This window comes from Citrus sinensis, chromosome 5, assembly GCF_022201045.2.
Source record: "Citrus sinensis cultivar Valencia sweet orange chromosome 5, DVS_A1.0, whole genome shotgun sequence".
Taxonomy (NCBI): Eukaryota; Viridiplantae; Streptophyta; class Magnoliopsida; order Sapindales; family Rutaceae; genus Citrus; species Citrus sinensis.
This window is the reverse complement of record NC_068560.1, coordinates 3,661,801-3,686,814: the sequence shown is the minus strand read 5'-3', so window position 1 is coordinate 3,686,814 and position 25,014 is coordinate 3,661,801. Positions and strand designations below refer to the sequence as shown.

The window sequence follows — 25,014 nt, the reverse complement described above, 5'->3', positions numbered from 1 at the left end:
AAATCTCAACCACTAAAATTGGATTTAGTGGCATCATGTTCCTTCGTATAATGCTCCCCATTCGTTGACACCTATCACATGAAGAACAAAAAGTGTAAGCATCTCGAAATATAGTTGGCCAATAAAAACCACATTGTAAAACTTTAGTCGCTGTTTTCTTAGCACTGAAATGGCCTCCACAAGCTTGTTCATGGCAGAATGAAAGGATATTCTGAATTTCAATTTCTGGGACACATCGTCTAACAATTTGGTCTGCACAATACTTGAATAAATACGGGTCATCCCAAAAGAAATTCTTTATCTCTGCAAAGAATTTAGCCTTGTCTTGCTTGGTCCAATGCTCTGGAAGTTTACCTGTAACAAGATAATTAACTATATCAGCATACCATGGTAATACTTCCACACTCATCAATTGTTCATCTGGAAATAACTCATTCAATGGTAATGATTCTGTAATTGTGTCAAAATGAAGACGAGAGAGGTGGTCCGCCACAACATTTTCTGTCCCTTTTTTATCTTTGAATTCCAAGTCAAATTCCTGCAGAAGTAACACCCAACGAATTAGTCTAGCTTTTGCATCTTTCTTTGTGAGAAGATATTTAAGAGCAGCATGATCTGTGAATATAATTATTTTGCAACCAATGAGATAAGATCGAAATTTTTCTAGTGCAAACACTACTGCTAGCATTTCTTTTTCAGTAGTTGAATAGTTCAACTGTGCATCATTCAATGTCATACTAGCATAGTAAATAACATGAGGAATTCGATCAACTCTTTGTCCTAATACTGCTCCTACTGCATAATCAGATGCATCACACATGAGCTCAAATGGTAAGCTCCAGTTTGGGGGCTGAATGATGGGTGATGATGTCAACAAATGCTTTAATTTTTCAAAAGCCACAAGACATGAATCATCAAAGACAAAAGGTACATCCTTAGCAAGTAAATTGCATAAGGGTCTAGAAACTTTGCTAAAATCTTTAATGAAACGTCTATAGAAACCAGCATGCCCAAGGAAAGATCTTACTTCTCTGACTGTTTTAGGTGGAGGAAGATTATAAATGAGATTCACCTTGGCTTTGTCAACCTCAATACCTTTGCTCGAAATGATGTGACCGAGAACAATACCTTGTTTTACCATAAAATGGCACTTCTCCCAATTTAAGATCAAGTTCTTCTCAATACATCTCTGCAGAACTAGTGTTAGATGATGTAAACATTGATCAAATGAGTCACCAAAGACAGAAAAATCATCCATAAAGACTTCAAGAAATCGTTCGACCATATCAGAAAAAATGCTTAACATGCATCGTTGAAACGTAGCAGGTGCATTACATAATCCAAATGGCATCCTCCTATATGCAAAAGTGCCAAAAGGGCAAGTGAAAGTGGTTTTCTCTTGATCTTTTGTTGCTATGGGAATCTGATTGTATCCTAAATAGCCATCTAGAAAGCAATAAAATTCGTGGCCTGCTAATCTATCAAGCATTTGATCGATAAATGGTAAAGGAAAATGGTCTTTACGTGTGACAGAATTTAATTTTCTATAATCAATGCATACACGCCATCCTGTAGTCACTCTAGTGGGTATCAATTCATTATCAGCATTGGTGACTACTGTGACTCCTGACTTTTTAGGGACAACTTGCACAGGACTGGCCCATGAACTATCAGAAATTGAGTAAATGATACCTGCATCTAATAGCTTAAGGACTTCAGTTCTAACAACTTCTTTCCTATTAGGATTTAACCGACGTTGCATTTCCCTAGTAGATTTAGCATTTTCATCAAGGTGAATGTAATGCATGCAATCAACTGGGTGTATACCTTTTATGTCCGCTATGGTCCATCATAATGCTCCTTTATGCTCTTTTAAAACATCCAACAACTTACCTTTTTGTTTATCATTGAGGGATGATGAAATGATTACCGGTAGAGTACTTTCTTCTCCCAAAAATGCATATTCCAATGTGTTGGGCAATGGTTTGAGATCAAGTTTCGGTGGTGATTCTGATGATGGGGTGAGTTTCTTCTCTGATGGTGCTAGTTGTTCAACTCTTGACTTCCATTTATTTGTGTCCATGGATGGTGCTGAGTCAAGCAGGGCGTTGACCTCTTCGACCGATCTGTCAATATCAAAATCCAAACCAAAGTGAGTTAAACATGTTTGTAAAGGGTCATCACTAAGGTTTGAAATAAAAGTGTCATCAACTAATGTTTCAATTAAATCCACATCAACAAGTCCATCATCTGCAATGTGAGGTTGTTTGGCTATGTTGAAAATGTTTAGCTCCATAGTTATGTTGCCGAAGGACAACTGCATATTTCCAGTCCTGCATTGAATGTGAGCATCCGCAGTTGCCAAGAAAGGTCGGCCTAGAATAATGGGGATGTGCTTCCTCGAATCCTGTATAGGTTGAGTGTCAATTACAATGAAATCAACAGGAAAATAAAACTTGTCTACCTGGATAAGCACGTCCTCTACAATACCACGAGGTATTTTCGTGGACCGATCTGCAAGCTGTAACACCACTGGGGTTGGGTGTAATTCTCCAAGTCCAAGTTTCACAAAAACAGAGTAAGGCAACAAATTTACACTAGCTCCTAAATCCAATAGAGCATTCTCAATTGTGTGGTTCCCTATGCTACATGAGATAGTGGGGGAGCCTGGGTCTTTACATTTTAAAGGAATTTTATGTTGGAGTATAGAACTAACGTTTTCGGTTAAAAATGCCTTCTTTTGAACATGCATATTTCTCTTTTTAGTACAAAGGTCTTTAAGAAACTTGGCATAAGATGGAACTTGTTTAATCGCATCCAGTAAATGGATGTTAACACTTACCTGTTTGAAGATTTCGAGAATCTCACCTGTGGATTTTCCCTTCTTGCCTTTAGCTAACCTCTGGGGGAATGGAGCTTTGGGAACGTATTCTCGTGGGTTGGTTTCTTCTTTCTCCTCCGGTGATGAATCCTCAACATTCACAGGTACAATTTGATTTTCTTTTGTCACCGGCATCTCCACTTTGTTGTCGACTTCTTTTCCTTTTCGCAAGGTCATGACTGCTTTGACCTCTCCATGCTGCTGTGGTGAACTAGTACTTGCTTCATGTACTCCTTTAGGATTAGGCACTGGTTGACTTAGAAACTTGCCTTTCTCAACGGTCATTGCCAAGGTCTGAACTGAAGAAGCAAGTTGTCCCACCATCTTTTCAAGGCTTGAAACTGATTGGGCTTGTGAATTGAAGCCTGCTCTCAACTCATTTCGTAGTCCATCAATGGTACGATTCTGTTGCTCAATCGTAGAGTGAGTAACATTCTTGAAATTCTGGAATGCATCCTCCCATGGTTTAGGTTGAGAGTAATTCTGGTTCTGATTGTATGGTCTAAATGGGGGCTGAGAGGCTTGAGGAATTGGATGCATTGGTGGAGCTGGAGTTGCTGGTCCATTCTGTTGGAATCCTTGAGACCATGAAAAATTGGGGTGGTCTCTCCATCCAGGGTTATATGTGTTGGAGTATGGGTTGTAATTTGATGGCTTTCTCATTACCCCTATGACATTGGCTTCATCTGAATATGAGTCATGGTCATGTGGTTCTTTTGATTTAGCAGTCGATAACGATGCTATTTGTCGAGCAAGACCTTCAACCATCTCCTTAACTTCTTTGATTCCCGAAGTTGACTCGCCAATGTGAACCTCATTCACTCCTTTAATCCTTCTGGTATTCCTGAGTGATCGACTCCGTTGTTGGGAATTATCCGCTTGTCGCTGGAAGAATTCCCAAATCTCTGATGCACTTTTTGACATTAGCTCTCCTCCACTTGTTGCCATTAGCCATTCTTGCACATTTGGTAGTAATCCCTCCAAAAAGTATTGGCATTGGTGTCATTTCTCGTACCCATGATGTGGACACTTCAAGAGTAGCCCATTAAATCGCTCCCATGTTTCGAAAAATTGCTCGTCCTCTCTCTGGGTAAATTCCGAGATTTCCCTACGAATAGCATTGGTTTTATACACTGGGAAATATTTATTCAAAAATTTAGTTACCATTTGTTCCCATGATGCAATACTATTAGCAGGTAAAGTATTTAACCATGAACGAGCTCTATCCTTTAAAGAAAATGGGAATAATCTGAGTTTAACATCATCGTCTGAAAAATTCTCGTATTTAAAAGTTTGACAAATAGCATGAAAATCATTCAGATGATTATATGGATCCTCATTTTCTAAGCCATAAAATGTGGGGAGACAATTTAGCACACTAGGTTTTAATTCAAAACTCCTAGCAGCTACATTTGGGTATCTTATGCATGATGTGCTCAAATTAGCTAAGGGACTAAAATAGTCCTTAAATGGCCTCTCCTGTGGTGCTTGTAAATCCATTCCAAATTTATTTTTAATGTGCTTTTGTGTGCGAAGTGTTTTTTCTAGTTCAAGATCTATAGGTTCAAGATTAGGTAATAATGACCTACGACCATGCATGCAAAACCAATAAAAATAAAGATGAGAACAAAACAAATAAAAATAAAGAAGAGGGAGAAATTACAAGACTAACCTTATTGCGCAATTACAACCTTAATATAAAAATACAAAAAAAGTAAATACGTGAAATAAATTAACTAAGAAAAATAAATTGAAAATTAAATTACCGAAATTTAAAGAAGAGAAAAAGAAAAGAAATACTAACCTCTAAATGCGGATTCACTTTTTTTTTAATAATAAAAATAAAAAAATACAAGAAAAGAAATAAAAGAAATTATTCACAAAAATTAATTCTATGAATTAAAATTACTTACCTCCCCGGCAACGGCGCCAAAAACTTGTTGTGCAAATTTTAATGTACTCGCAAGCACACGAATCTATTGTAGTGTAGATCAATGGTGACGAGTGTCGATCCCACGAGGAGGTGGATTTTAATTGTGTATAGAATTAATTTTGTAAATGGGTGATTGGATTTGTGGTGGAAAATATGTTAAAACTTAAATTAAAATGGCGAGAATAAATTCTAAAATTGGAATTGAAATGGCGATAATAAATTGAAGAGAATTCTATTGAAATAACGTACTTGGGTATCTGGATCCGTATCAACATGCATCATGGGCTAAATAATCCTTATTAATGCCAATTAAATCATGAGGGGGGTATCCACACCTCATGAACCACGCTCTAATCAATATGGTGCTAAGGGCTTATCGTGCCAAATAATAATAACCTTGTACTAGAAAGCCGGTGTAACCAAGGCGGTATCTAGACAAGACTATTATTATTTGTCGACGAGAAGTCAAAACATCCACAAAAACTAGAGGGGAAGAGAAAATAAATTTACCAAATAAAGCCCATGACACATGTTGAGACTTCACCTTCAACCCAAGCTTGAAAGAAAATTAGCCACTCATAATTGAACTAGGGACAAAATGGGAATTTATTAAAATACGAAGAAAATACAAGATGGAGAAGGAATTACAGAAAATAGATCCCAAAAATGGATTCAGAGATATCAAATTAGGGGGGGAAGGCCCCCTTTTTATAGATACATGGAGTAAATCATGGCCATCGGATTAAAAACAGTTTGGATGCTCAGGATTGCGCCACGTCATCAGTTAACAGTCCACGGTTTGACCACGCGGATGAACAGTAACACGGTTTGGTTGAAAATAATCCTGTGTGATGCATGCACCGTACGCGAGATTTTTCGTCCACTGATATGCTGCCACGTCACCATCAACAGTACATAAGAATTTTAGTCCAACAGGATCGTGACACCTCATCAGTCAATGCCACATCATCGGTCAATGCCACGTCATCGATCCGTCTATGTGAACAGTGTCGCGAACAGTACCGTACACGTGAATAGTACCGTACATGTGAATAGTGCCATTTTTCTTTTTATGCTCCTCCTAAGGTTTTCGACCGTCCTGAGTTCAAAAGTGATGTCCGTTTTACCGTCTGATCTCTCCTTTATTGTGAAATGACTATAATGCCCCTAAAATACATAAAATACTTAATTAAAATAAAACACACATAATTAAATTACAATAAGCTTAAATACATAAAAGTAAAGGTAGTTAGTAAGAATTGAAATGTAAAATGATGATTTTCTCCTTTATAAATATACATTTTCTAATACTCAACAGTAACCTTTTGTTCTTCATATAAACTATTTGTGCAGGAAAAAAGTAAGAAGGCAAAAGACAAAAGAGCAAAGAATGTCTACAACCATCGCTTGGGTAGCACAGGATATTGTGGCATGTTGTATAGAAAAGTAAGTGTGGTAAATAATCTAATTACAGTAACATAAGTAATCTAATACGTATAATATAATAGAATCAATTATTTATATTTTATGTCACCTTGTAACAGATTAAGGAGAGTGGAGTTTCTGAGCAGGAGATTGATCACAGTGAAGCTTGGTTAATGGCACGAGCAGACCGAGATGGCAAATATGCTTCTGATGTGACGCCAATTGCTGAGAAAATAGTAAGTCACTTGTATACTTAATTCTTATGAATTTTCTTTATAATATGTGTGTCGGGGGGGGTAGATATTTACATACATATATACTGCTTTTTGTAATAGTTGTATGACAACATTTACAAGTGACAGAAACTCAGTAAGATTTTATCAGAACTTATTTCTTCGCATATAAAAAGGTTAAAACTTGTGTGAGGTGTTGTCTTGTAATATTTTATGTAGTTTCAATTTGAACTGTATATGGATTTGCTCTTTGTTAAAGATTCAAGAAGGATATTAGTTTAGTTTAGTTGATGTTTTGTACTCGTAATTGCGGATTTACAATATTTTTTTTTGTAGAATGAGCTGAAGAGTCAAGTTGAACAAGGAACATTCCAATCACAAGGGTCACATGACATTCTAGGTGAAGCTCTTCAGAAGCAGCCAAATGGAAGCAGGTGCAAGGAGTGGGGCAATTCGTCACTCTATTTATGTACTTTCATGTCCCTAATGCCATTGAGTTAGCAAGAGAAAGAAAGATGTATCAAGAGAGTTTCTAATTCATGTCTGCTCAATTAGAACGCATGAATGCAAGGTTAAATGTGTACAGCAATACTGAAGTTGGAAGTTCTAACTTTCCTAAGCCCAAAACTTCTACTGGTGTTCAGATTGACGATGATCAACAATCCCTTGAAACTCTTGGAAAAAGAAAGGTATATGGCCTGTTACATGTCATTATTTTATTTCCATTTGTATATGCATGTATTACTACTAATTGTATGTATTTCGATGATTGCATAGGCTGATTTCCCATTGGTTAAGTCGACTCCAAAATCTGTTAAGAGTAAAATTAAGGACAGTCCCACCACAATTTCCCAAGCAACTCCTCAACAAACCCCCGAAAAAGTAGAGTGTGAAATTACTTCAAAGCCCACACCGAGAAGATCTCCTAGACTAACTCCTAAAGTACTAGATAGGCAGTTCTCCTGTCATGACAAAGTACCCAACAAAGAACCACTAGTCATCAGACCAGCAGAAGTACCCAAAAAAGAACCACTGATCATCAGACCAGGTGTGGTAGCCAAAAAAGAACCACGGGTCATCAGACCAACAGCAAAAGACTTCAAGGTACGTGTGAAGAATACACGGGCAGAAACACGATCAAGAAAGAATGACAGGAGTGAAAATATGAACATATTTATCATGTTCATCAAGAATTCTTTACCTCGGTTTATCAGGATTCGGCATGACACAGCAATCTTTGGTGAAATTTGGGAAACACACTTGGACAAAATGATTTGTGCTGAAAGCATAGAGTTTAAAGAGGTCTCAAACTGCATCATTAACATATGGATCAAGTACGGTAAATCATAGCTTATGTTTTAGTAAACTTGGAGCTATTATTTTGTTTCCTATAATATATATTTGTTTCCTCTTAGACACCTGTATGAGGAGATGGAGAGCAATGGAAGTACTAAACCAGTTCAATTTGGGCTTTTTGAGAAGCTATATCCAAGGGCCAGCTTCAAAGACAGGACTCAATACATTTCAAAACTGCTAGGCTTGGCAGAATTAGGACAAGTCATCGTATTCCCGTATAACCCTGGGTATAACCTTTTTCATTTGCTAGTGATATTCTTTAATTTGTAGATTAATCACGAAGTTAAAAACTTTTACTTGTAATTCATGTGTGAGAACAATTTTTACTTTGTTTAGTGCCCACTGGGTGTTATTGGCAATTGATATGGTGAGACGTACAACCTATTATCTTGATCATTTGGAAGGTAGTCCTGATGAAGAGCTAGTGCAGATTGTCAATCAGTTAAGTTTGTTATTTGTATCTTTGATCATGCTGTTTTATTTTTATGTCTTATGCTAATTATTTGCTAACGTTAGCTATGTCTCTTAATTGTAGGGGGATTCGAATACATCAGAATTTAAATTCTGATACAAAGGCCAATGTTCAATGGATACCTGTCAAGGTAAAATCAGACAAACCTAAATAATTATTGTTAATGTACAGTAAAAAATTAATGTAATTTTAAACTTGTAGTGTCCGAGGCAGCCGAGCAGCTTTGAATGTGGTTACTATGTGATGAAATACATGCAATATAACATCACAAATGTGAACGTTCTGAAAAATAATGTAAGTATTGAAAACGATTTTTACAATACTGCATCATATTGTTTTAATTTATTGTGAAATGAATCAACTCAAACACCTATTGTGTTCTTCTTTATAGTTATCTTTTTATTGCGTATTGTATGCATTTTATAAACTGTGAGGGTACTTATAATGGTGACTATGTTGCATACTGTTGAATAGATTATATGAATATCCATATAGACATGAATTAGGATTTGGGATATACACAATGTACTGCATATCCCAACACAAAACAATTGTTTGGGTTGCAAAGTAGTTGTTAGTGGGGATGTGCTATGGTGTCGTTGCTTGTACTTTACTTTGATGAGGATAAGTTGTCATCCTAATTAAGGTTTTGTATAGACATCCATATTTGTATTAAATCGCGTACTGTTGGGGTTCACAAGTTGCTTCGGCTATCAAATATTGTTGCTGTTGGGGTTCACAAGTTGTTTTTTTTTTTTTTTGGAATTACCATGATTAGGATGTTCAGTATTTACCTATATAATTTTGGATAAAACAGTAACATTGTTGGAGTTTATTTGTTGGCTTTAATTGTTAACACACAAATATATTTAAATGAATGATAATTAAGTAGTTTAGTCAAGGATTTTCGGTGAATAACTTGTTGTTTTAAAATTAAAGTTTAAGAGAGTTGAGGAATACACTCTCAAGGACCTCTCGCGACTTCGTGATCAGTGGGCTACATACGTTGCCAAGTTAATTACAGCCTACAATCGCGAGGTAACATACAAGTAATTTATGATTATTTTTCCTTAAAAATATACAAGACTTATTTTTTGTGGTGTGCTAATTGATTTTATATACTTGTAGGTGGAAAAACAATTAAGGCATATGCGGACTCCAAAATCAGTGACATTGTTATCTATTTTTTCTTGTTGGCTAAATTTTTAGAAATTAATTTAGTACTTTATCGTGTATACTACTTGTTCAAAGCTTCATTTAGTACTTGAACTTGTTTTTTACCCCCAAACAATGATGTATTTGAACTATTTTAATTTAACTGATGTATTTCAAATGTGTATTATGTGAATTGCATTACAAGATTTGGTATGTTTAATATATTTTGGGTTTATTTTAATTGTAAAATAAACAGGAATAATGTGATTAAAAAAATAAAACACAACCGGTATAGCACCGTTAATACTGACACTAGTTATTTAAATGACGATAAGAATTTTTGATGTTACTGAGTCAGTGGATTCCTGATATTGTAGTCACATAAATCAGTGACATGTAAATAGTATCATTAAATGCTAACACGATTGTGTCACTATCCTTGTGACTCTCTAGTGACACAAAATACTGACATAGAAATAGTATCAACTGATACTAACACCATAGTATCACTATTGTGGTGATACTATAGTGATACAAGATACTGACCCAAAAATCACTGACACCAAAAATTAGTGTCAGTGTGTTCTAACTTGAGCATTACTGACAGAATTAACAAGTATCAGTAAAAGTAATTACTGACACTAAATTGGTGTCAGTAAAGCCCATTTTTCTAGTAGTGTATACAAACGAGATCAAACAAACAGAATAAATTTTCTAAGGTTCCGTTCCACAATCGGACCAGCCTCATAATGGACTTTTATAAACCAAATTCAAGTACACAGCTCTAAACACTCAACAATGATTATAGAAAAAGAATCAGGAAAAATCAACAAGAAATGAATCAGTTACACAGTAGGATAATAACCCCATTTAATCAGCTTTTATAACCGTATTTTTTAGCTACCTTTAGCAACCAAGTCGCAGCTAGCTAATTCTCTCCAACTGCTATCTATGATGATGCTGCGGCCATAAGTAGATGAGTACATATCAAGCAAAAGAGGAAACTGCAACAATGCAAATAAGGTGAGAGGGACACATCCAACAAGGGCAATTGGAATGATAACCAAATTCCATTTATGAGAAAGAGATATGTGAACGGTTGCACCAAAGGCTACCATCATGCTTGCAATAGAAAAGAACAAGGTGACGAGGCCAATAATTAACTTCCTTGGTAACGACAGAAGAAAATCGTCTTCTTCGTAGCGTGAAATGAGGATGCCCAAGAACATTAGAACTGAAGAAATGGAAGAAAATAGCGCCAGTATATCTGAAATGGCAAAAATCATGAAAGATGGTTCATGTAAAATATCTGCGCCAGTATACTTGAAGGTACCAACTTTGCCGCTAAATGCAGGATGTTGTTGCCAGAATTGCCTTCTGTTAAAAATAAATTTGTTGTGAAATTCACACGATGTATTAGATTAAAAACTTTTTCACGACGATGTAAAACTGCAACATCAAATATGTTACGCCCATCCTCATTCAACACATTTGCCATAATAAATTCATTGACAAACTCATGTATCCCCAATCTTGCAGCTGTGAACAATGCCCAATCCAATTCTATTCTGTGACAGGTCCAAATCACTTCTTTACAGATAATTCTGACAATTTCAACTGTCTGCATGTGCGCTAACTTTTGTTCATGTAAAGCTTTGATGCTGGGGGCTGCAATTGTAAATTAAGCGTTGCAAACGTCCAAGCCGACTCCCACTTTCAAACGCGTAGGGCTTTCGAGCCAAGCTGTTTAGAACAATTCTCTGAGAGTCGATGTTGTCACGGCCAATCGTTGGATGAAGCTTCAATAAATCCAAAGCTACATCTGATTCATGAACAAAGTCAGAGTAGTGGCGATGTATTTGATCTCAATATAATGCGAGCATCATATAAACGAAGATAATAAAACTAAAGTATAACCAAGCAATCAACAGTAGAAACAGGAATTTGGTTTAACAAAAGCGGCAAACAAGATTTAAGTGTGTATATTTAAACAATTCAATGTTATTATGATTGAATTATGTCTTAACCATTGCGTGATAATTAATGGGTTCATCTTCGAAGAATTTTGCGCTCCCAGTATTTTCTATTGGAGTTTCAGTAAGTTGGTTGTCTTGTGAGGAATTTTCTTTTAAACAAAAAATTAATCATATTATTTATTTGAGATATTTATTTGATTAATAGAGTTAAAATCAAAATTGAAGTGTTTGGATTCCAAGAAAATGAATGAAACAGAGAAAAAAATGTTTGAGAAAGTTTTAGAGAGCAATGAGAAATGAATTGCTATTCAATTGTATTGTGTACTTTCTGATTACAACCATTTATATACGCGATCTAGAATGTTGTACACACGTTGTGTGTGTAAGCTAATTCTAAGCTCAGCAACAGAAACGTTCTTAACAACTTTTTAACTAACATGCTGACTCAGCAAGTTACACATCAGCATATCTAACAAACGAAACTAATCAGCTCATTAATTTTCATAATAAGCACTATCTTAACAAATGGGCATCAAAGTAATAAAAATTTTATTAAAGAATGGGCACTAAGTTAATTATGAGTTATGGTTTAGCGTTAGCTAGCCTTGAGGTTTTAAAAGAAAAAAGTTGGTTCGACAAGCTTTACATGGACAGTATAACTTGAGAATTGGCTTATATGTGTTAATACTGACCGAATAAATTAGCGTAGATGAGATGTGAAAGCATTGTGGCACCATCGCTGCCGCTGTAGATGTCTACTCCATGGGTCACCTCTTGTAGAAACTGAAACGTATCCTTATGACCCTTATACGCTGCCACATGAACCGGAAGAAAGCCTCCGCTGTGCCATATATTTGTTAAATCAGGGTTATACTTCACTAGGACTTTTAAGGCCCTTAGATCCCCTTTTCCCGCACACTGATATAGAGCTGTGCGCCCATGTTCATCTTGTCGTGCTAGTGTTTGTGGATCAACCTTTGACGCCAGCTTATGGAGGAGGCATGTGGCGTCATCAGACTCAACATCAACCAACGACTCCACAATCGCGTGAAATATTGTCTGTGAACCTGGGGCAACAGTCTTGGCGGTCAAGGCATCGGGATCATTAGTGACGAAATCTTCCACACCTCGCCAATCATTCTTCTCTATCATTCTGTATAGCGGCCAATAACGAGCATAATACTCATCCTTCCCTTGACCATCTGAATTAATCATCGTGAGAACAGAATCTATAAATTATATAATTGTTATTATTATTTTGAAAAATTAATTAATAATACTGAAATTGAATCAGTAAATTAAAAATTAATTAATCTCTTTATGTTAATTATTTTTTTACCTATTGAACTCTGTGCACCTTCAGTTTGTTTACTTATTTTTGGCTCCGTCACAGTGATTTCATCTTCGTTTTTTTTTCTGCAGATAAGCTCAAAAATGGATCACATATCAGAGAAGTTATTATTACAATCTAATCATCTAGACCATCACCAATGGTAGAGTCAAGGGTTAATTCTAGAGGGGGCTGGTCAAAAGGGAATTTATCTTTGCGTCACCTTTCTTTCGTCATATGTATATTTAACCACCATAAAATTTTAACATGTACTTTGTACCACCTTTGTTTTTAATCTTATATCAACCAACCGCTTTGACACTTAAAAATGACCATTTTATCCCTAAATAAATTAAAAGACCATTTTATTGTGTAAAATTTTGAAAAATAATAAAATTAATTATAAGAATACCCCTGAATTTTATAAAATAAATAAATCTTAAATTCAATATGTTAACTTTTTATAAATATAATTTCATTTAAAAATTATCATGTTAATTTTTTGTAATCATGTTAATTTTTTGTAATCATAGTTCCATTCAATTTGAATAGGAAAGTTACTTAATATTAATTATAGGGAAGTTTACAATAATTATAGAGAGCTTTTTTTTTCATGTTAATTTTTGTAAACTTCCCTATAATTAATTTAATTACAAAATTTAAATGAAATTATAATTACAAAAAGTTATAATTACAAGATGATATTTTTTATAATTATAATTTCATTTAAAAATTATCATCTTAGATTTTGAAATTTATTTATTTTATCAAAGTTAAGGGTATTCTTATAAGTATAATTTTTATATTTTTTAATATTTTGTAGAATAAAATAGTCTTTTAATTCATTTAGGGGTAAAATGGATATTTTGAAGGTCAAAGTGGTTAATTAATACAAGTTTAGAAATAAAGATGGTGTAAAGTACGTGTCAAAATTTTATAGTGGTTACATGTACATATGGTAAAAGAAAGGTGGTGTAAAGATAATTTTTCTTAGTCAAAAAAATGGCGCAAGTTTTGTTTTCAAAAGAGATAGTGCTAAAAGGAAAAATAATACGAACACTAATATAATTTTTAAAAAAAAAAACATAAACACTTGCATTAAATTTTTCTTTTGTCCTTTAACTTCACCCACTTTTTTAAAGTGAGGAGTTTCTCGTTAAATAAAATACACACACCATTGCTAACTCGGGTACGTTGCAGACTTTGAATTGTTAATAAGGACTAAATAATAGTAATCGTTCCACGAAAAATTATATGAATTTTACCAACAAACTCCACCTCAATCCCATCAAAAGCAAATCTTTAGGGTAAGTTTATCATTAATTCAAAATTTGGGGTAACTTTAGTATCAGCTCAATTTTTATTTACTTATGTGTGACTTTGTGAGTTTGAGGAGGGGTTAGAGCGAGCTCAATATCATTAATTAACTACAGGCCTTCTAAAAAGTCAATTAAATTCAAAATACATTTCAAGACTTTAAGCTTTAATTAATTTTCAGTATAATAATGAATCAAAACGCAATCCATCAATTGAATTTTGTAACATAAAAAATATTAATAAATCAATTCCGCATATCTGATATCAGATACACATATATATGGTATTTATTTTCTTACTTGGAGTCATTGCTTTGATCATTTGCTTCTTGGTTTGATGATCTGCCGGCTTCTTCCATATTTGGAGTTTGGAATTAAACTTAATTTCTCAGTGTTTTTCTTTTCTATACCTGAAGCACAGATAGATATATCAATATTTAAATTGAAGCAAAGATAGAAATGTTCAATTTTGTATCGAATCATAAGCTTTTTTGAAAGTGAAAATTTTTATTTTGTATCGAATCATAAGCTTTTTTGAAAGTGAAATTTTTTTTCGAGGCAATTTAGTGTTCTTTACGTTATATTTAATAGTTAAATTAAATTTCTATAAGACATTTAACTATTAAATTTCTATAAGATACCTTAGAGACAAAAGATGGTTCAGTGGAGCTGAGCATTTTGAGTCCCAAGTAAGGCCTCGTTTGGGACTACTGTGGCGTATCTATGATTTTTAAGCCAAATTAAGTTAAATTTATCTCAATATTTTTTGATGAAAAACATATAATACCCTTACTAGTTTTGTAAAAGGCATTATTTGTAAATCATATCTATTCTACACAATATAACAATCATTTTTTTTTCACAATAACTGTGATTAAAAATCATAGCACCTCAATATCAAATAGCTCGAAAACTTTGTTTCCTAATTTTGACTCACAAGATAGGAAGAGCAAACTTAACCTGCATATTTTATTAATAAAACAAATAACTTAAATATCACCCGGGGAGTTCCCACCCTGTGAGTCAAAATAATGAATTGAATAGTCAATTTATATATGAAAACAACAACTAATTTATTATTAAAATTTTTTTAGAAGGCTAAAATTAATATGATGCTCGCTTTCCTAATAAAAAGTGCTAAATTAAAATTTTTATTAATTGCACACGTTGGTTATTAATCACCCTTGTAGTAAGTACAGATTAAAAAAAATGTAAAGAAAATAATCCTTGAGCAATTACAAAGGCCTCGGTTGCTTCTGTATCATTGAGTAAACAACCATTGGTTGAGGAATGTATTCTGTAGTGTGATCAAGTTTTTTTTTTTTTTTTTGGGGTGGGGGGTGCTAAAACTAATCTTTAAAAACTAAAAAAAAAAGAAATTAACGAACTGCTAACATTACTAATGTAAAACAACGCTACTGCTGCAGGACAGAAAAAGGGACCAAAAAAGGGCAACTTGAAGATCACTCGAGTAAAAAGACAAAAAGAAAAAAAGTGAAGAAACTTAAATAAATTACATAGATAAAGTTCATAATAAATATAATTGATTAATTAAGTTAAATTCATAAAACCATTTTAAAGGACTTATACATTTGGTTTACAGCGTCCGTAACATTATAGAAACATTATCGTTTTTTCAGCTACATACTACATATATCAGTAAAGACTGTCAAGCCCGATACTTTGTAAAAATAATTATTAGTAAACTCAAAGTTAATTAAAATAAATAAAAACATAAATCCGTTAATTAGAATTTTTTTAAGAGAAAAAATAAGAACCTGTAAATGAGAAGAGGAATGGTGACTGGCAGCGGCTACGAAGCAGCTAGAATGGTGGTGGTAGTGGCGAATAATTTTCGGTGACAAAATTAAAGGAAAGAAATTGATTTTTCAAAATTAAATGAAATCGGGGCTTTTGCATTCTTATATGTACTGCATTCGCAAGATAGGTTTCGTATCTCAAGGCTTTACCTATCGACCACGTCGATAATAATTGGAGAATAGTATCTTCCCTTTACGTTCTTTCATATTGAGAAACTTTCACTTTTACTAACTCAAGACAAGCATATATGCCAGCACGATGGATGGAAGTAAATTATCTCTAAGAAGTATGGTAGGTTCTTTTCCTTTTTTAACCAAGTTAGCTCATGATGTATATGGAAAAGTTGGTAGTCCAAAATTTTTTCTCGCAAATTCTAATATCCAATTTTAGGGGATGATGGAAATCAAATGAAGATTATAGGAACCTGTGAAATATGAACTCAATACCCAGTGGCGACATGTTGTATGTTGATTCTATGTTAGCACGACATGTCATCTGATAAGCATCTGGAACAAAACCGACATGAGCCAAAATGTTGTTCTTTGTTTAAATAGCTCACATGCCTGGCACGTAAGCTGAAGAAAAACACTTGCTATCAAAACGACTAAGCCAAAAGCCGTTTTGAGCATGCTTATTCAAGACACGTTGCAAGCATGTGACTGAGGCAGATTCTGTTGTAACTTAGCGGGAAAAGCCGTTGAGAAAGGAAGGCCCAGAATCAGTTTATAAAGAGCTGGAGTTCTGGGTTTTGATCACATACGAGAATATCAGAGAGGGCAAGAAAGAGGGAATGCGAGAGAGAGTTCTGAATAGGCTTGTAATCTCCATTTGTGTTTGCTCTCTGTAAACTCTTGGACAAGCAATAAAGTGAAATCACAGAGTTTGTTTCCAGTGGATGTAGGCATCATTCATTTGGTGCTGAACCACTTTAATTCGTGTGTGTTTTTGTTCTTGATCTATTTGTTATTCTTGATTCTTAGGGGGTTGATTTCTTCTTGGTTGTTTCTTGAGTATAAACCAGTGAGTTAAGTGTTCTTGGGGTGGGTTTAGTCTTGATAGTTAGGGCTCTATTCACAACAAATTGGTATCAGAGCTACTGCTCTCTGGCTTTAGATTCAAGAAATGGGTACCAAGATCAATCTGGAAAAATTTACAGGGCAAAATGATTTCAACATGTGGAAGATCAAGATAGAGGCTTTGCTGATCACTCAAGGTTTGGGAAATGCCATCGAACCAGACTTCAAGAAAGAGGGTCAAGAGGGCTCTTCTTCTACAACTCCTGAACAAGCAGCTGAGATTGATAAGAATGCAAGAAGTACAATCATTCTCAGCCTATGGGATTCTGTAATAAGGGAGGTGGCAAAAGAAAGAACTGTTGCAGGTCTATGGACAAAATTAGAGAATCTATATATGACAAAATCTCTTGCAAATAGGTTGTACATCAAAAAGAAAATGTTCTCGTTAAGAATGATTAAAGGATCATCACTTGATGAGCACATTGATGAGTTCAACAAGGTTTGTAATGCTCTGGAGACAATTGATGAAGGCTTGAGTGATGAGAGTAAAGCACTCCTGTTAATCAGCTCATTGCCTAAATCATATGAGCATTTTGTTGATGCCCTTTTGTATGGGGGACAGTCACTTTCTTTGGAAGAGGTTAAATCAGCTCTTGGCACAAAGAAACTGAAAGACAAGCAAGAGAAGACTGACAGTGAGTCTGGTGAAGGTTTAATGGCCAGAGGCAAACCTAAAAAGAGGGAAGGCAAAAGGAAGAAACAGGGAAGATCTAAGTCAAAACAAAAACAGCTTAAATGCTTCCATTGTCACAAGGAAGGGCATTTCAAGAGGGACTGCCCTGAGAGGAAGTCCAAGATTAAAGATTCAAAGGATAAAGTAGGGAATGCATCAATTGCCACAGATGAATCCAGTTATGAAACAGCTGAAGTACTCATCGCTTCCAAAGAAAAGATTCAAGGTGAGTGGGTTCTTGACTCAAGATGCACCTTTCATATGTGCCCAAATAGAAACTATTTTACATCATATCAATCTTGTGATGGTGGTATGATATTGATGGGGAATAATTTCATATGTAAAGTAGTTGGTATAGGAACTGTGAGTCTAAAAATGTTTGATGGTGTGGTGAGGGAAATCACACAAGTCAGACATGTCCCTGACCTTAAAAGAAATCTAATTTCTGTGGGGATGTTAGATCAGATGGGATGTATTGTGAAGGCTGAGAAAGGTGTGTTGAGAGTGATAAAGGGCTCCATGGTCATTATGAAGGGTAACAAAAACAATGGCCTGTATGTTATGAATGGACAAACAGTCATTGGAGAGGCAAGTGTAACTGAGAGTGGTGTGGATAAAACTAAGCTCTGGCACTTGAGGTTAGGACATATAAGTGAGAAGGGGCTGAAGGAACTGGAAAAGAAAGGGGCGTTTGGGAAAGATCAGCTGAACTCTTTGGGATTATGTGAAGACTGTATACTAGGGAAGGCTTCCAAGATAAAGTTTGAATCTGCAATTCACACTACCAAAGAAAAGCTAGGTTACATACACTCAGATCTGTGGGGACCTGCACAGGTAACCTCTCTAGGTGGCTGTAAATTTTTCTTGACCTTTATAGATGATTTTTCTAGAATGGTGTGGGTTTATGCTCTAAAAACTAAAGATGAAGTCCTTGAAAAGTTTAAAAGGTGGAAAGTTTTGGTTGAAAACCAAACAAATCTGAAGGTGAAGGTATTAAGAACAGACAATGAGCTGGAATACTGTAACAAGTTGTTTGAGGATTACTGCGAGAAGAATGGTATTTTGAGGCATAAAACAGTAACATACACTCCTCAGCAAAATGGTCTTGCTAAAAGAATGAACAGAACTTTAATGGAGAAAGTGAGATGTCTGCTAATCCACTCAAAGTTACCAAAAGCTCTTTGGGCAGAAACCTTAAACACAGCCTGCTATTTGGTCAATAGAAGTCCATCAACAGCTATAGGCTATAAGACACCAATGGAAATGTAGTTAGAAAGGGTAGTTGATTACTCTAAGCTTAGAATTTTCGGCTGTGAAGCATATGCACATGTGAAGTAGGGGAAGTTGGAAGCAAGAGCTTTGAAGTGCAGATTTCTGGGCTATCCTGAGGGGGTCAAAGGCTACAGGTTATGGTGTACTGACTTCAAACCACCAAAGTGCATAATCAGCAGGGATGTAACCTTCAATGATGCTGAAATGTTGAACAAAAGAAGGAGTTCTGCGCTTAAAGAAAAGAATCCAGAAACTGAAGATGATAAAATTCAGTTTGAGGTGGAGCATGCTGAAGATAAGAAATCTCAAACACCCACAACAGAAGAATCAGGAGAGGTTGATGATGGATCTTATGATGAAGAAGGATCAGAATCAACTGAGAGTGGTGGTAACACTTACCAACTAGCAAGGGACAGAAAAAAGAGAACAATCAGACCACCAAAGAGGTATGCAGTTGTAGATTTAATTGCTTATGCTTTATCAGCTGCTCATGAGATCAATGATGATGAACCAAAGACTTATCAAGAGGCAATCACAAGCAAGAATAGCCTGGAATGGAAAAGGGCAATGGATGAGGAAGTTGAATCCCTCATGAAGAATGAAACATGGAAGTTGATTAGGAAGCCAGAAAAGAAGAAGGATGTAAACTGCAAATGGATATATAAAATCAAGGAAGGGATACCTGGAGCAGAACCTAGGAGATTTAAGGCTAGGTTAGTGGCTAGAGGCTTCACACAAAGGGAGGGTATAGACTTTACTGAAGTATTCTCCCCAGTGGTGAGGCATGCATCCATAAGAGTCATTCTTGCACTTGTGGCTGTGCAAGACATGCATCTTGAACAAATGGATGTCAAAACAGCTTTCCTGCATGGAGAATTACAAGAGGAGATTGTAATGGATCAGCCTGAAGGGTATGAAGTTCCTGGCAAAAGAGATTATGTCTGTTTGCTTAAGAAGTCTCTATATGGCTTAAAACAGTCACCTAGGCAATAGTACCTAAGGTTTGACAGTTTCATGGTGAAACATGCCTACAACAGATGCAGCTATGATTGCTGTGTGTATTACAGGGAGATAAGTGAAAGAAGGAGAATCTATCTACTGTTGTATGTTGATGATATATTGATTGCATGTCATGACAAGGCAGAGATTGATCAGTTAAAGAGATTATTGAGCAGTGAATTTGAAATGAAGGATATTGGGCATGCAAAGAAGATTCTTGGGGTAGAAATCATCAGAAACAGGAAGGCTGGAACAATGTTTCTGACTCAAAAGGATTACATTGAGAAAGTGCTGGTCAGGTTTGGTATGAATGAATCAAAACCTGTCCAAACACCATTGGCAAGTCACTTCAAGCTTTCAGCAGCTATGTGTCCCCAAACAGCTGCAGAACAGCAAGAAATGTCAGAAGTCCCTTACTCAAATGCTGTAGGGAGCCTCATGTATGCAATGGTGCTAACCAGACCAGATATTTCACATGCTCTCAGTGTGGTGAGTAGGTTTATGTCAAACTTAGGGACTGACCACTAGAGGGCAGTAAAATGGATAATGAGGTATCTTAGGGGCACTACAGAGTATGGATTGTTATATGGTGGAACTGGAAATAAAGGAAATATCTTGGTAGGTTATGTAGACTCAGACTTTGCTGGGGATCTCAATAAGAGAAGGTCATTGCCAGGATATTTGTTTACCTTGGGGGGATGTACAGTCAACTGGAAAGCTACATTACAGAATTTAGTGGCTCTGTCAACTACAGAAGCTGAGTATATAGCAGCTGCAGAAGCTCTCAAGGAAGCCATTTGGCTAAAGGGGATGGTTACTGAACTTGGAGCTGAACAAGACTCAGTTGAGGTTTATTGCGACAGTCGGAGTGCAATTCATCTCAGCAAAAACCAGACACATCATGAGAAGACAAAACATATTGATGTGAAGCTCCATTTTCTAAGGCTTGAAGTTTCCAGAGGAGCTGTAAAGCTTCTAAAGATAAATACAGAGGAGAATCCAACTGACATGCTGACCAAGGCAGTACCCTCTGCTAAGTTCAATCTATGCATGAACTTAGCAGGGATTTGTGGGAACTGAAGCTACAAATCGTGAGGAAGAAAGCTCTGTGGAGTAACTTGAAGTATTAAGTTCAAGGTGGAGATTGTGAAATATGAAATCAATACCCAGTGGCGACATGTTGTATGTTGATTCTATGTTAGCACGACATGTCATCTGATAAGCATCTAGAACAAAACCGACATGAGCCAAAATGTCGTTCTTTGTTTAAATAGCTCACATGCCTGGCACGTAAGCTGAAGAAAAACACTTGCTATCAAAACGACTAAGCCAAAAGCCGTTTTGAGCATGCTTATTCAAGACACGTTGCAAGCACGTGACTGAGGCAGATTCTGTTGTAACTTAGCGGGAAAAGCCGTTGAGAAAGGAAGGCCCAGAATCAGTTTATAACGAGCTGGAGTTCTGGGTTTTGATCACATACGAGAATATCAGAGAGGGCAAGAAAGAGGGAATGCGAGAGAGAGTTCTGAATAGGTTTGTAATCTCCATTTGTGTTTGCTCTCTGTAAACTCTTGGACAAGCAATAAAGTGAAATCATAGAGTTTGTTTCCAGTGGATGTAGGCATCATTCATTTGGTGCTGAACCACTTTAATTCGTGTGTGTTTTTGTTCTTGATCTATTTGTTATTCTTGATTCTTAGGGGGTTGATTTCTTCTTGGTTGTTTCTTGAGTATAAACCAGTGAGTTAAGTGTTCTTGGGGTGGGTTTAGTCTTGATAGTTAGGGCTCTATTCACAACAGAACCGATATTGATTCTAAAGGTCAAGGTCATGATTAGAATACGAGGAATAGATCTTTCTCAATCAAACATGACATCCATATAAAACAAAACATCGAAGTCGTTATAAAATGATATTATGTAAAGAATTGGGACTATTATGGAATGAAAAATATAGATGCATGATCGGTCTCCAGAATATTGCATCTGACTATTTTACTTTTTTAAGTCATTCAAAATGTTGACAGATTGGACCTTTGAGCACTATTGAATAACAAGTACGAAAATTATTTTGTTTCTCCAAGTTTTTCATCCACTTCACATGTCGTTTTGCTTTAATTATAAGCCACCAAAACGTGCATCAATTCTGTCGTTTTAACCTCTTCGATTTGCTTCACTGAATACACAACAGTAACTAAAGATCAATCCAAATATTATATTAAGAAGCAAAGATCAATAAGAACCTAAAATGAGATCAAAACAAACAGAAGAACTATTTTACGCTTCAGTTCCTCAATCGAAACTCAGGTACACAGTTCTAAACACTCATCAAGGATTATAGAACAAGCATCATGAAAAATCAACAGGAAATAGCTTAGTTACTCAGTGGGACATTACGCCATTTAATAATCTTTTATAGCTCTGTTTTAATTCCTCCGCTATCGCTGCCACCAGGTACAGTGAAAGCTGCGGCAAGCACTACAGTGATTACGAGTGCAGCTAAACTGAGCCAGATGAAGTTGTTTCCTTCATTCATTTTTTTACATTTTTGACCATCCTTGTGTTCTTCGATAAAGACCTTCCGGGAGTTTGCGTTTGATAATTTATAGCTTCACGAAAAGATGGATGGACAAGACTTTCTACCGCCTACAGAAAATTAAAAATAATAAGTCCTAGGACTACAAGTTACTTTCAAGGGAGAATTTTTAGGAGCAAAAAACCCGTGGTGTAATGAGGATGTCATAAACCTTTAGATTTAAATCTTTTAATCTTCACAATTGATTCAATTTAGTAGGTAAGTAACTCGTTATTTGATAATTAATAGGTAATTAATATTCAAGTTGCTGGTTATATGTAGGAAATGGATATAATTTTATTTTAAATTAATTAACAAATTTTTTAAATCATAAACAAAATTAAACATTAAATTGCAAAATGTGAATTATTTAATCTTCTACTGTCACATGTTAATGGAGATCCATTTTGTCATTCATAATTGGAAGAATATAATCATGAATTCTTACTTTTATTTGTTGGCAATTTTTTTTAATTACTCATTGGCCAAGATTTAGTTGAATCAATTGTTGCACCATTTATTAGTCTGGCAACCTTTTTGTTAAACAAAAGTTAATAAGATGATAAACTAAGCGTAGCACCTTGACTTATAATCATATTTATACAACTTATTTGTATAATAACTCATGAATATATTAGTTAATCGGTGTTGGGCTTAAACAAATTCACAGCCCAAGCTATTAATTTTAAAACCCAAGGCCATAGGCCAATTTTTTTTTTAATGTTATTAAGTTAATTAAAAAAAAAGGAAAAAGAAAAGCATTTTCCATTTGCAAGCTCATGGGTAAAGCAAGAAAGAATTGAGGAAAATGCTTAGGGTTTGGATTCATGGATAATTAATTAGTTAATATACTATTATAATAATTATTAATATAATGGTTACTATTAATTAATATATTATTAAAAATAATATATTAATAATTATAGTTTTTGAATAAATAATCACAATAATTAATATATTTTTATAATAATGATTAATACAACTATTGTAATTAATTACCATATTATTATAATTAATTAATTAAAAAATTTACAATTAATTAATGTATTAATGACAATAATTAATAATAATAATTTTTTAATAAATAATCACTATAATTAAAATATGAAAGAATAATTATGACAATAATTCATTAAACACTTTTTTGTAATTTGTTATAATCTAACTCATTTCGATTCCGATTCCAAGATAAAATAAACATATCAATAAGATTCCAGTCCATTCCGATTTTTATTCCCGTAAGTCAAGTAAACAACTTATTCTAATTCTCATTCCCATTCCAGCTCATTCTCATTCTAACTCATTCTGATTCCAGCTCATTCCGATTACTGATAAGTAAACGTAGCATTAATCTCTTCCTCACTGCACTTCCGTACTGTTGCAAAGAATCAAAAGATTAGAAATATTTAAATTTGAACTTAACTGAAAGATAGTGAGAAAGTTGGCGGAATCGTATTCAATACTTTTGCAGACAATGAAGAAGATCGAGTGCTTAATCGTTTGGAACCCGCTTCATAGTTTTGATAGTCAACTCGCTTCATCTCAATATACTAGGAATACAAATTAATTAGAGCCAAAAATTATATGACAAATACAACATTTGATTTCTAGTTAATCGACTTTCGAACTTCGAAAAAGATACCTACTCAGAGTTGTTGATCATTTATCTGTTGTTTTGCATGTTGGAGTTCAGAATTAAACTAAATTTCTTGGTGTTTGCTCTTCTGTACCACAATCGAAAGAATAGATATATCAATCATTGAATTGAAGCAAAATTCTAAGGTCAGAAAAGTTGAATTTTGTATAGAATCATAAGATTTTATGGACGTTAAAATAGTTTTGAGGGTATTTAGTTTTCTTTATAATTAAGATAATTAAATTGAACTTCTATAAGACAACTTTAATGGTAAAAAATGGTCCATAGACCTAGGAGACAAAAAAGAATTTAGTACCAAAGTCTTGATAAGGCTATCCCACTAACCAGTTGGAGATAAGACTTGGTCTCAAAAGCACAAATATTTACTATCATAAGTTTTCAACAATTAAAAATAAAACCATTTACTTTAGTCTCTTATTTCATATTAACATAAATACAAAATAATAGAAAATTATTTACTCTAAAAAATAGTCTACTCTAATTAAAAACACAGTAATATGTACAATTTTATAATTAACACGCATATGTTTCCTTAAAAAAAAAATTCGTATTTATTTCTTTTGCGAAAAATACATAATTTTAGTAACTCCATAGGTAGGATAAAAAGATGTAAATTAATTAAGCTGTTATGAAGACGATAATTATGCAAACAATATTTCGAAATGATAAGAAAATGATCATGACTGATGAGGACTATAAGTACGTGCCTTGAAACACTTTGAATATTGCACTGGAGGCTTAAAGAGAGTTAGAAAGAAAGAGTGAAGAAAAATGAGATGGAAATTCAAATATATAGTGGATTAATAATCTGTGATAGAGCATGTAACTTCTATTTCCTATTTTATTTATTTATTATTAAAACATAA

The 25,014-nt window shown here is 34.7% G+C and overlaps 1 protein-coding gene across 1 annotated transcript in view; it reads right to left on the bottom strand.

Moving 5' to 3' along the window:
* LOC102615306 (uncharacterized) overlaps positions 1–15,985 on the bottom strand; it is an 86,726-nt gene extending 70,741 nt beyond the window's left edge. Inside the window, exons 1-2 of the mRNA XM_052442765.1 lie at positions 15,856–15,985; positions 14,378–14,487 (exon numbers count right to left, since the gene is read on the bottom strand). Of these exons, the coding sequence (XP_052298725.1) occupies positions 14,378–14,436 (59 nt within the window). The 5' untranslated portion in view covers positions 14,437–14,487; positions 15,856–15,985. The remainder of the gene's footprint in view (positions 1–14,377; positions 14,488–15,855) is intronic.
* Positions 15,986–25,014: the final 9,029 nt, after the last annotated feature.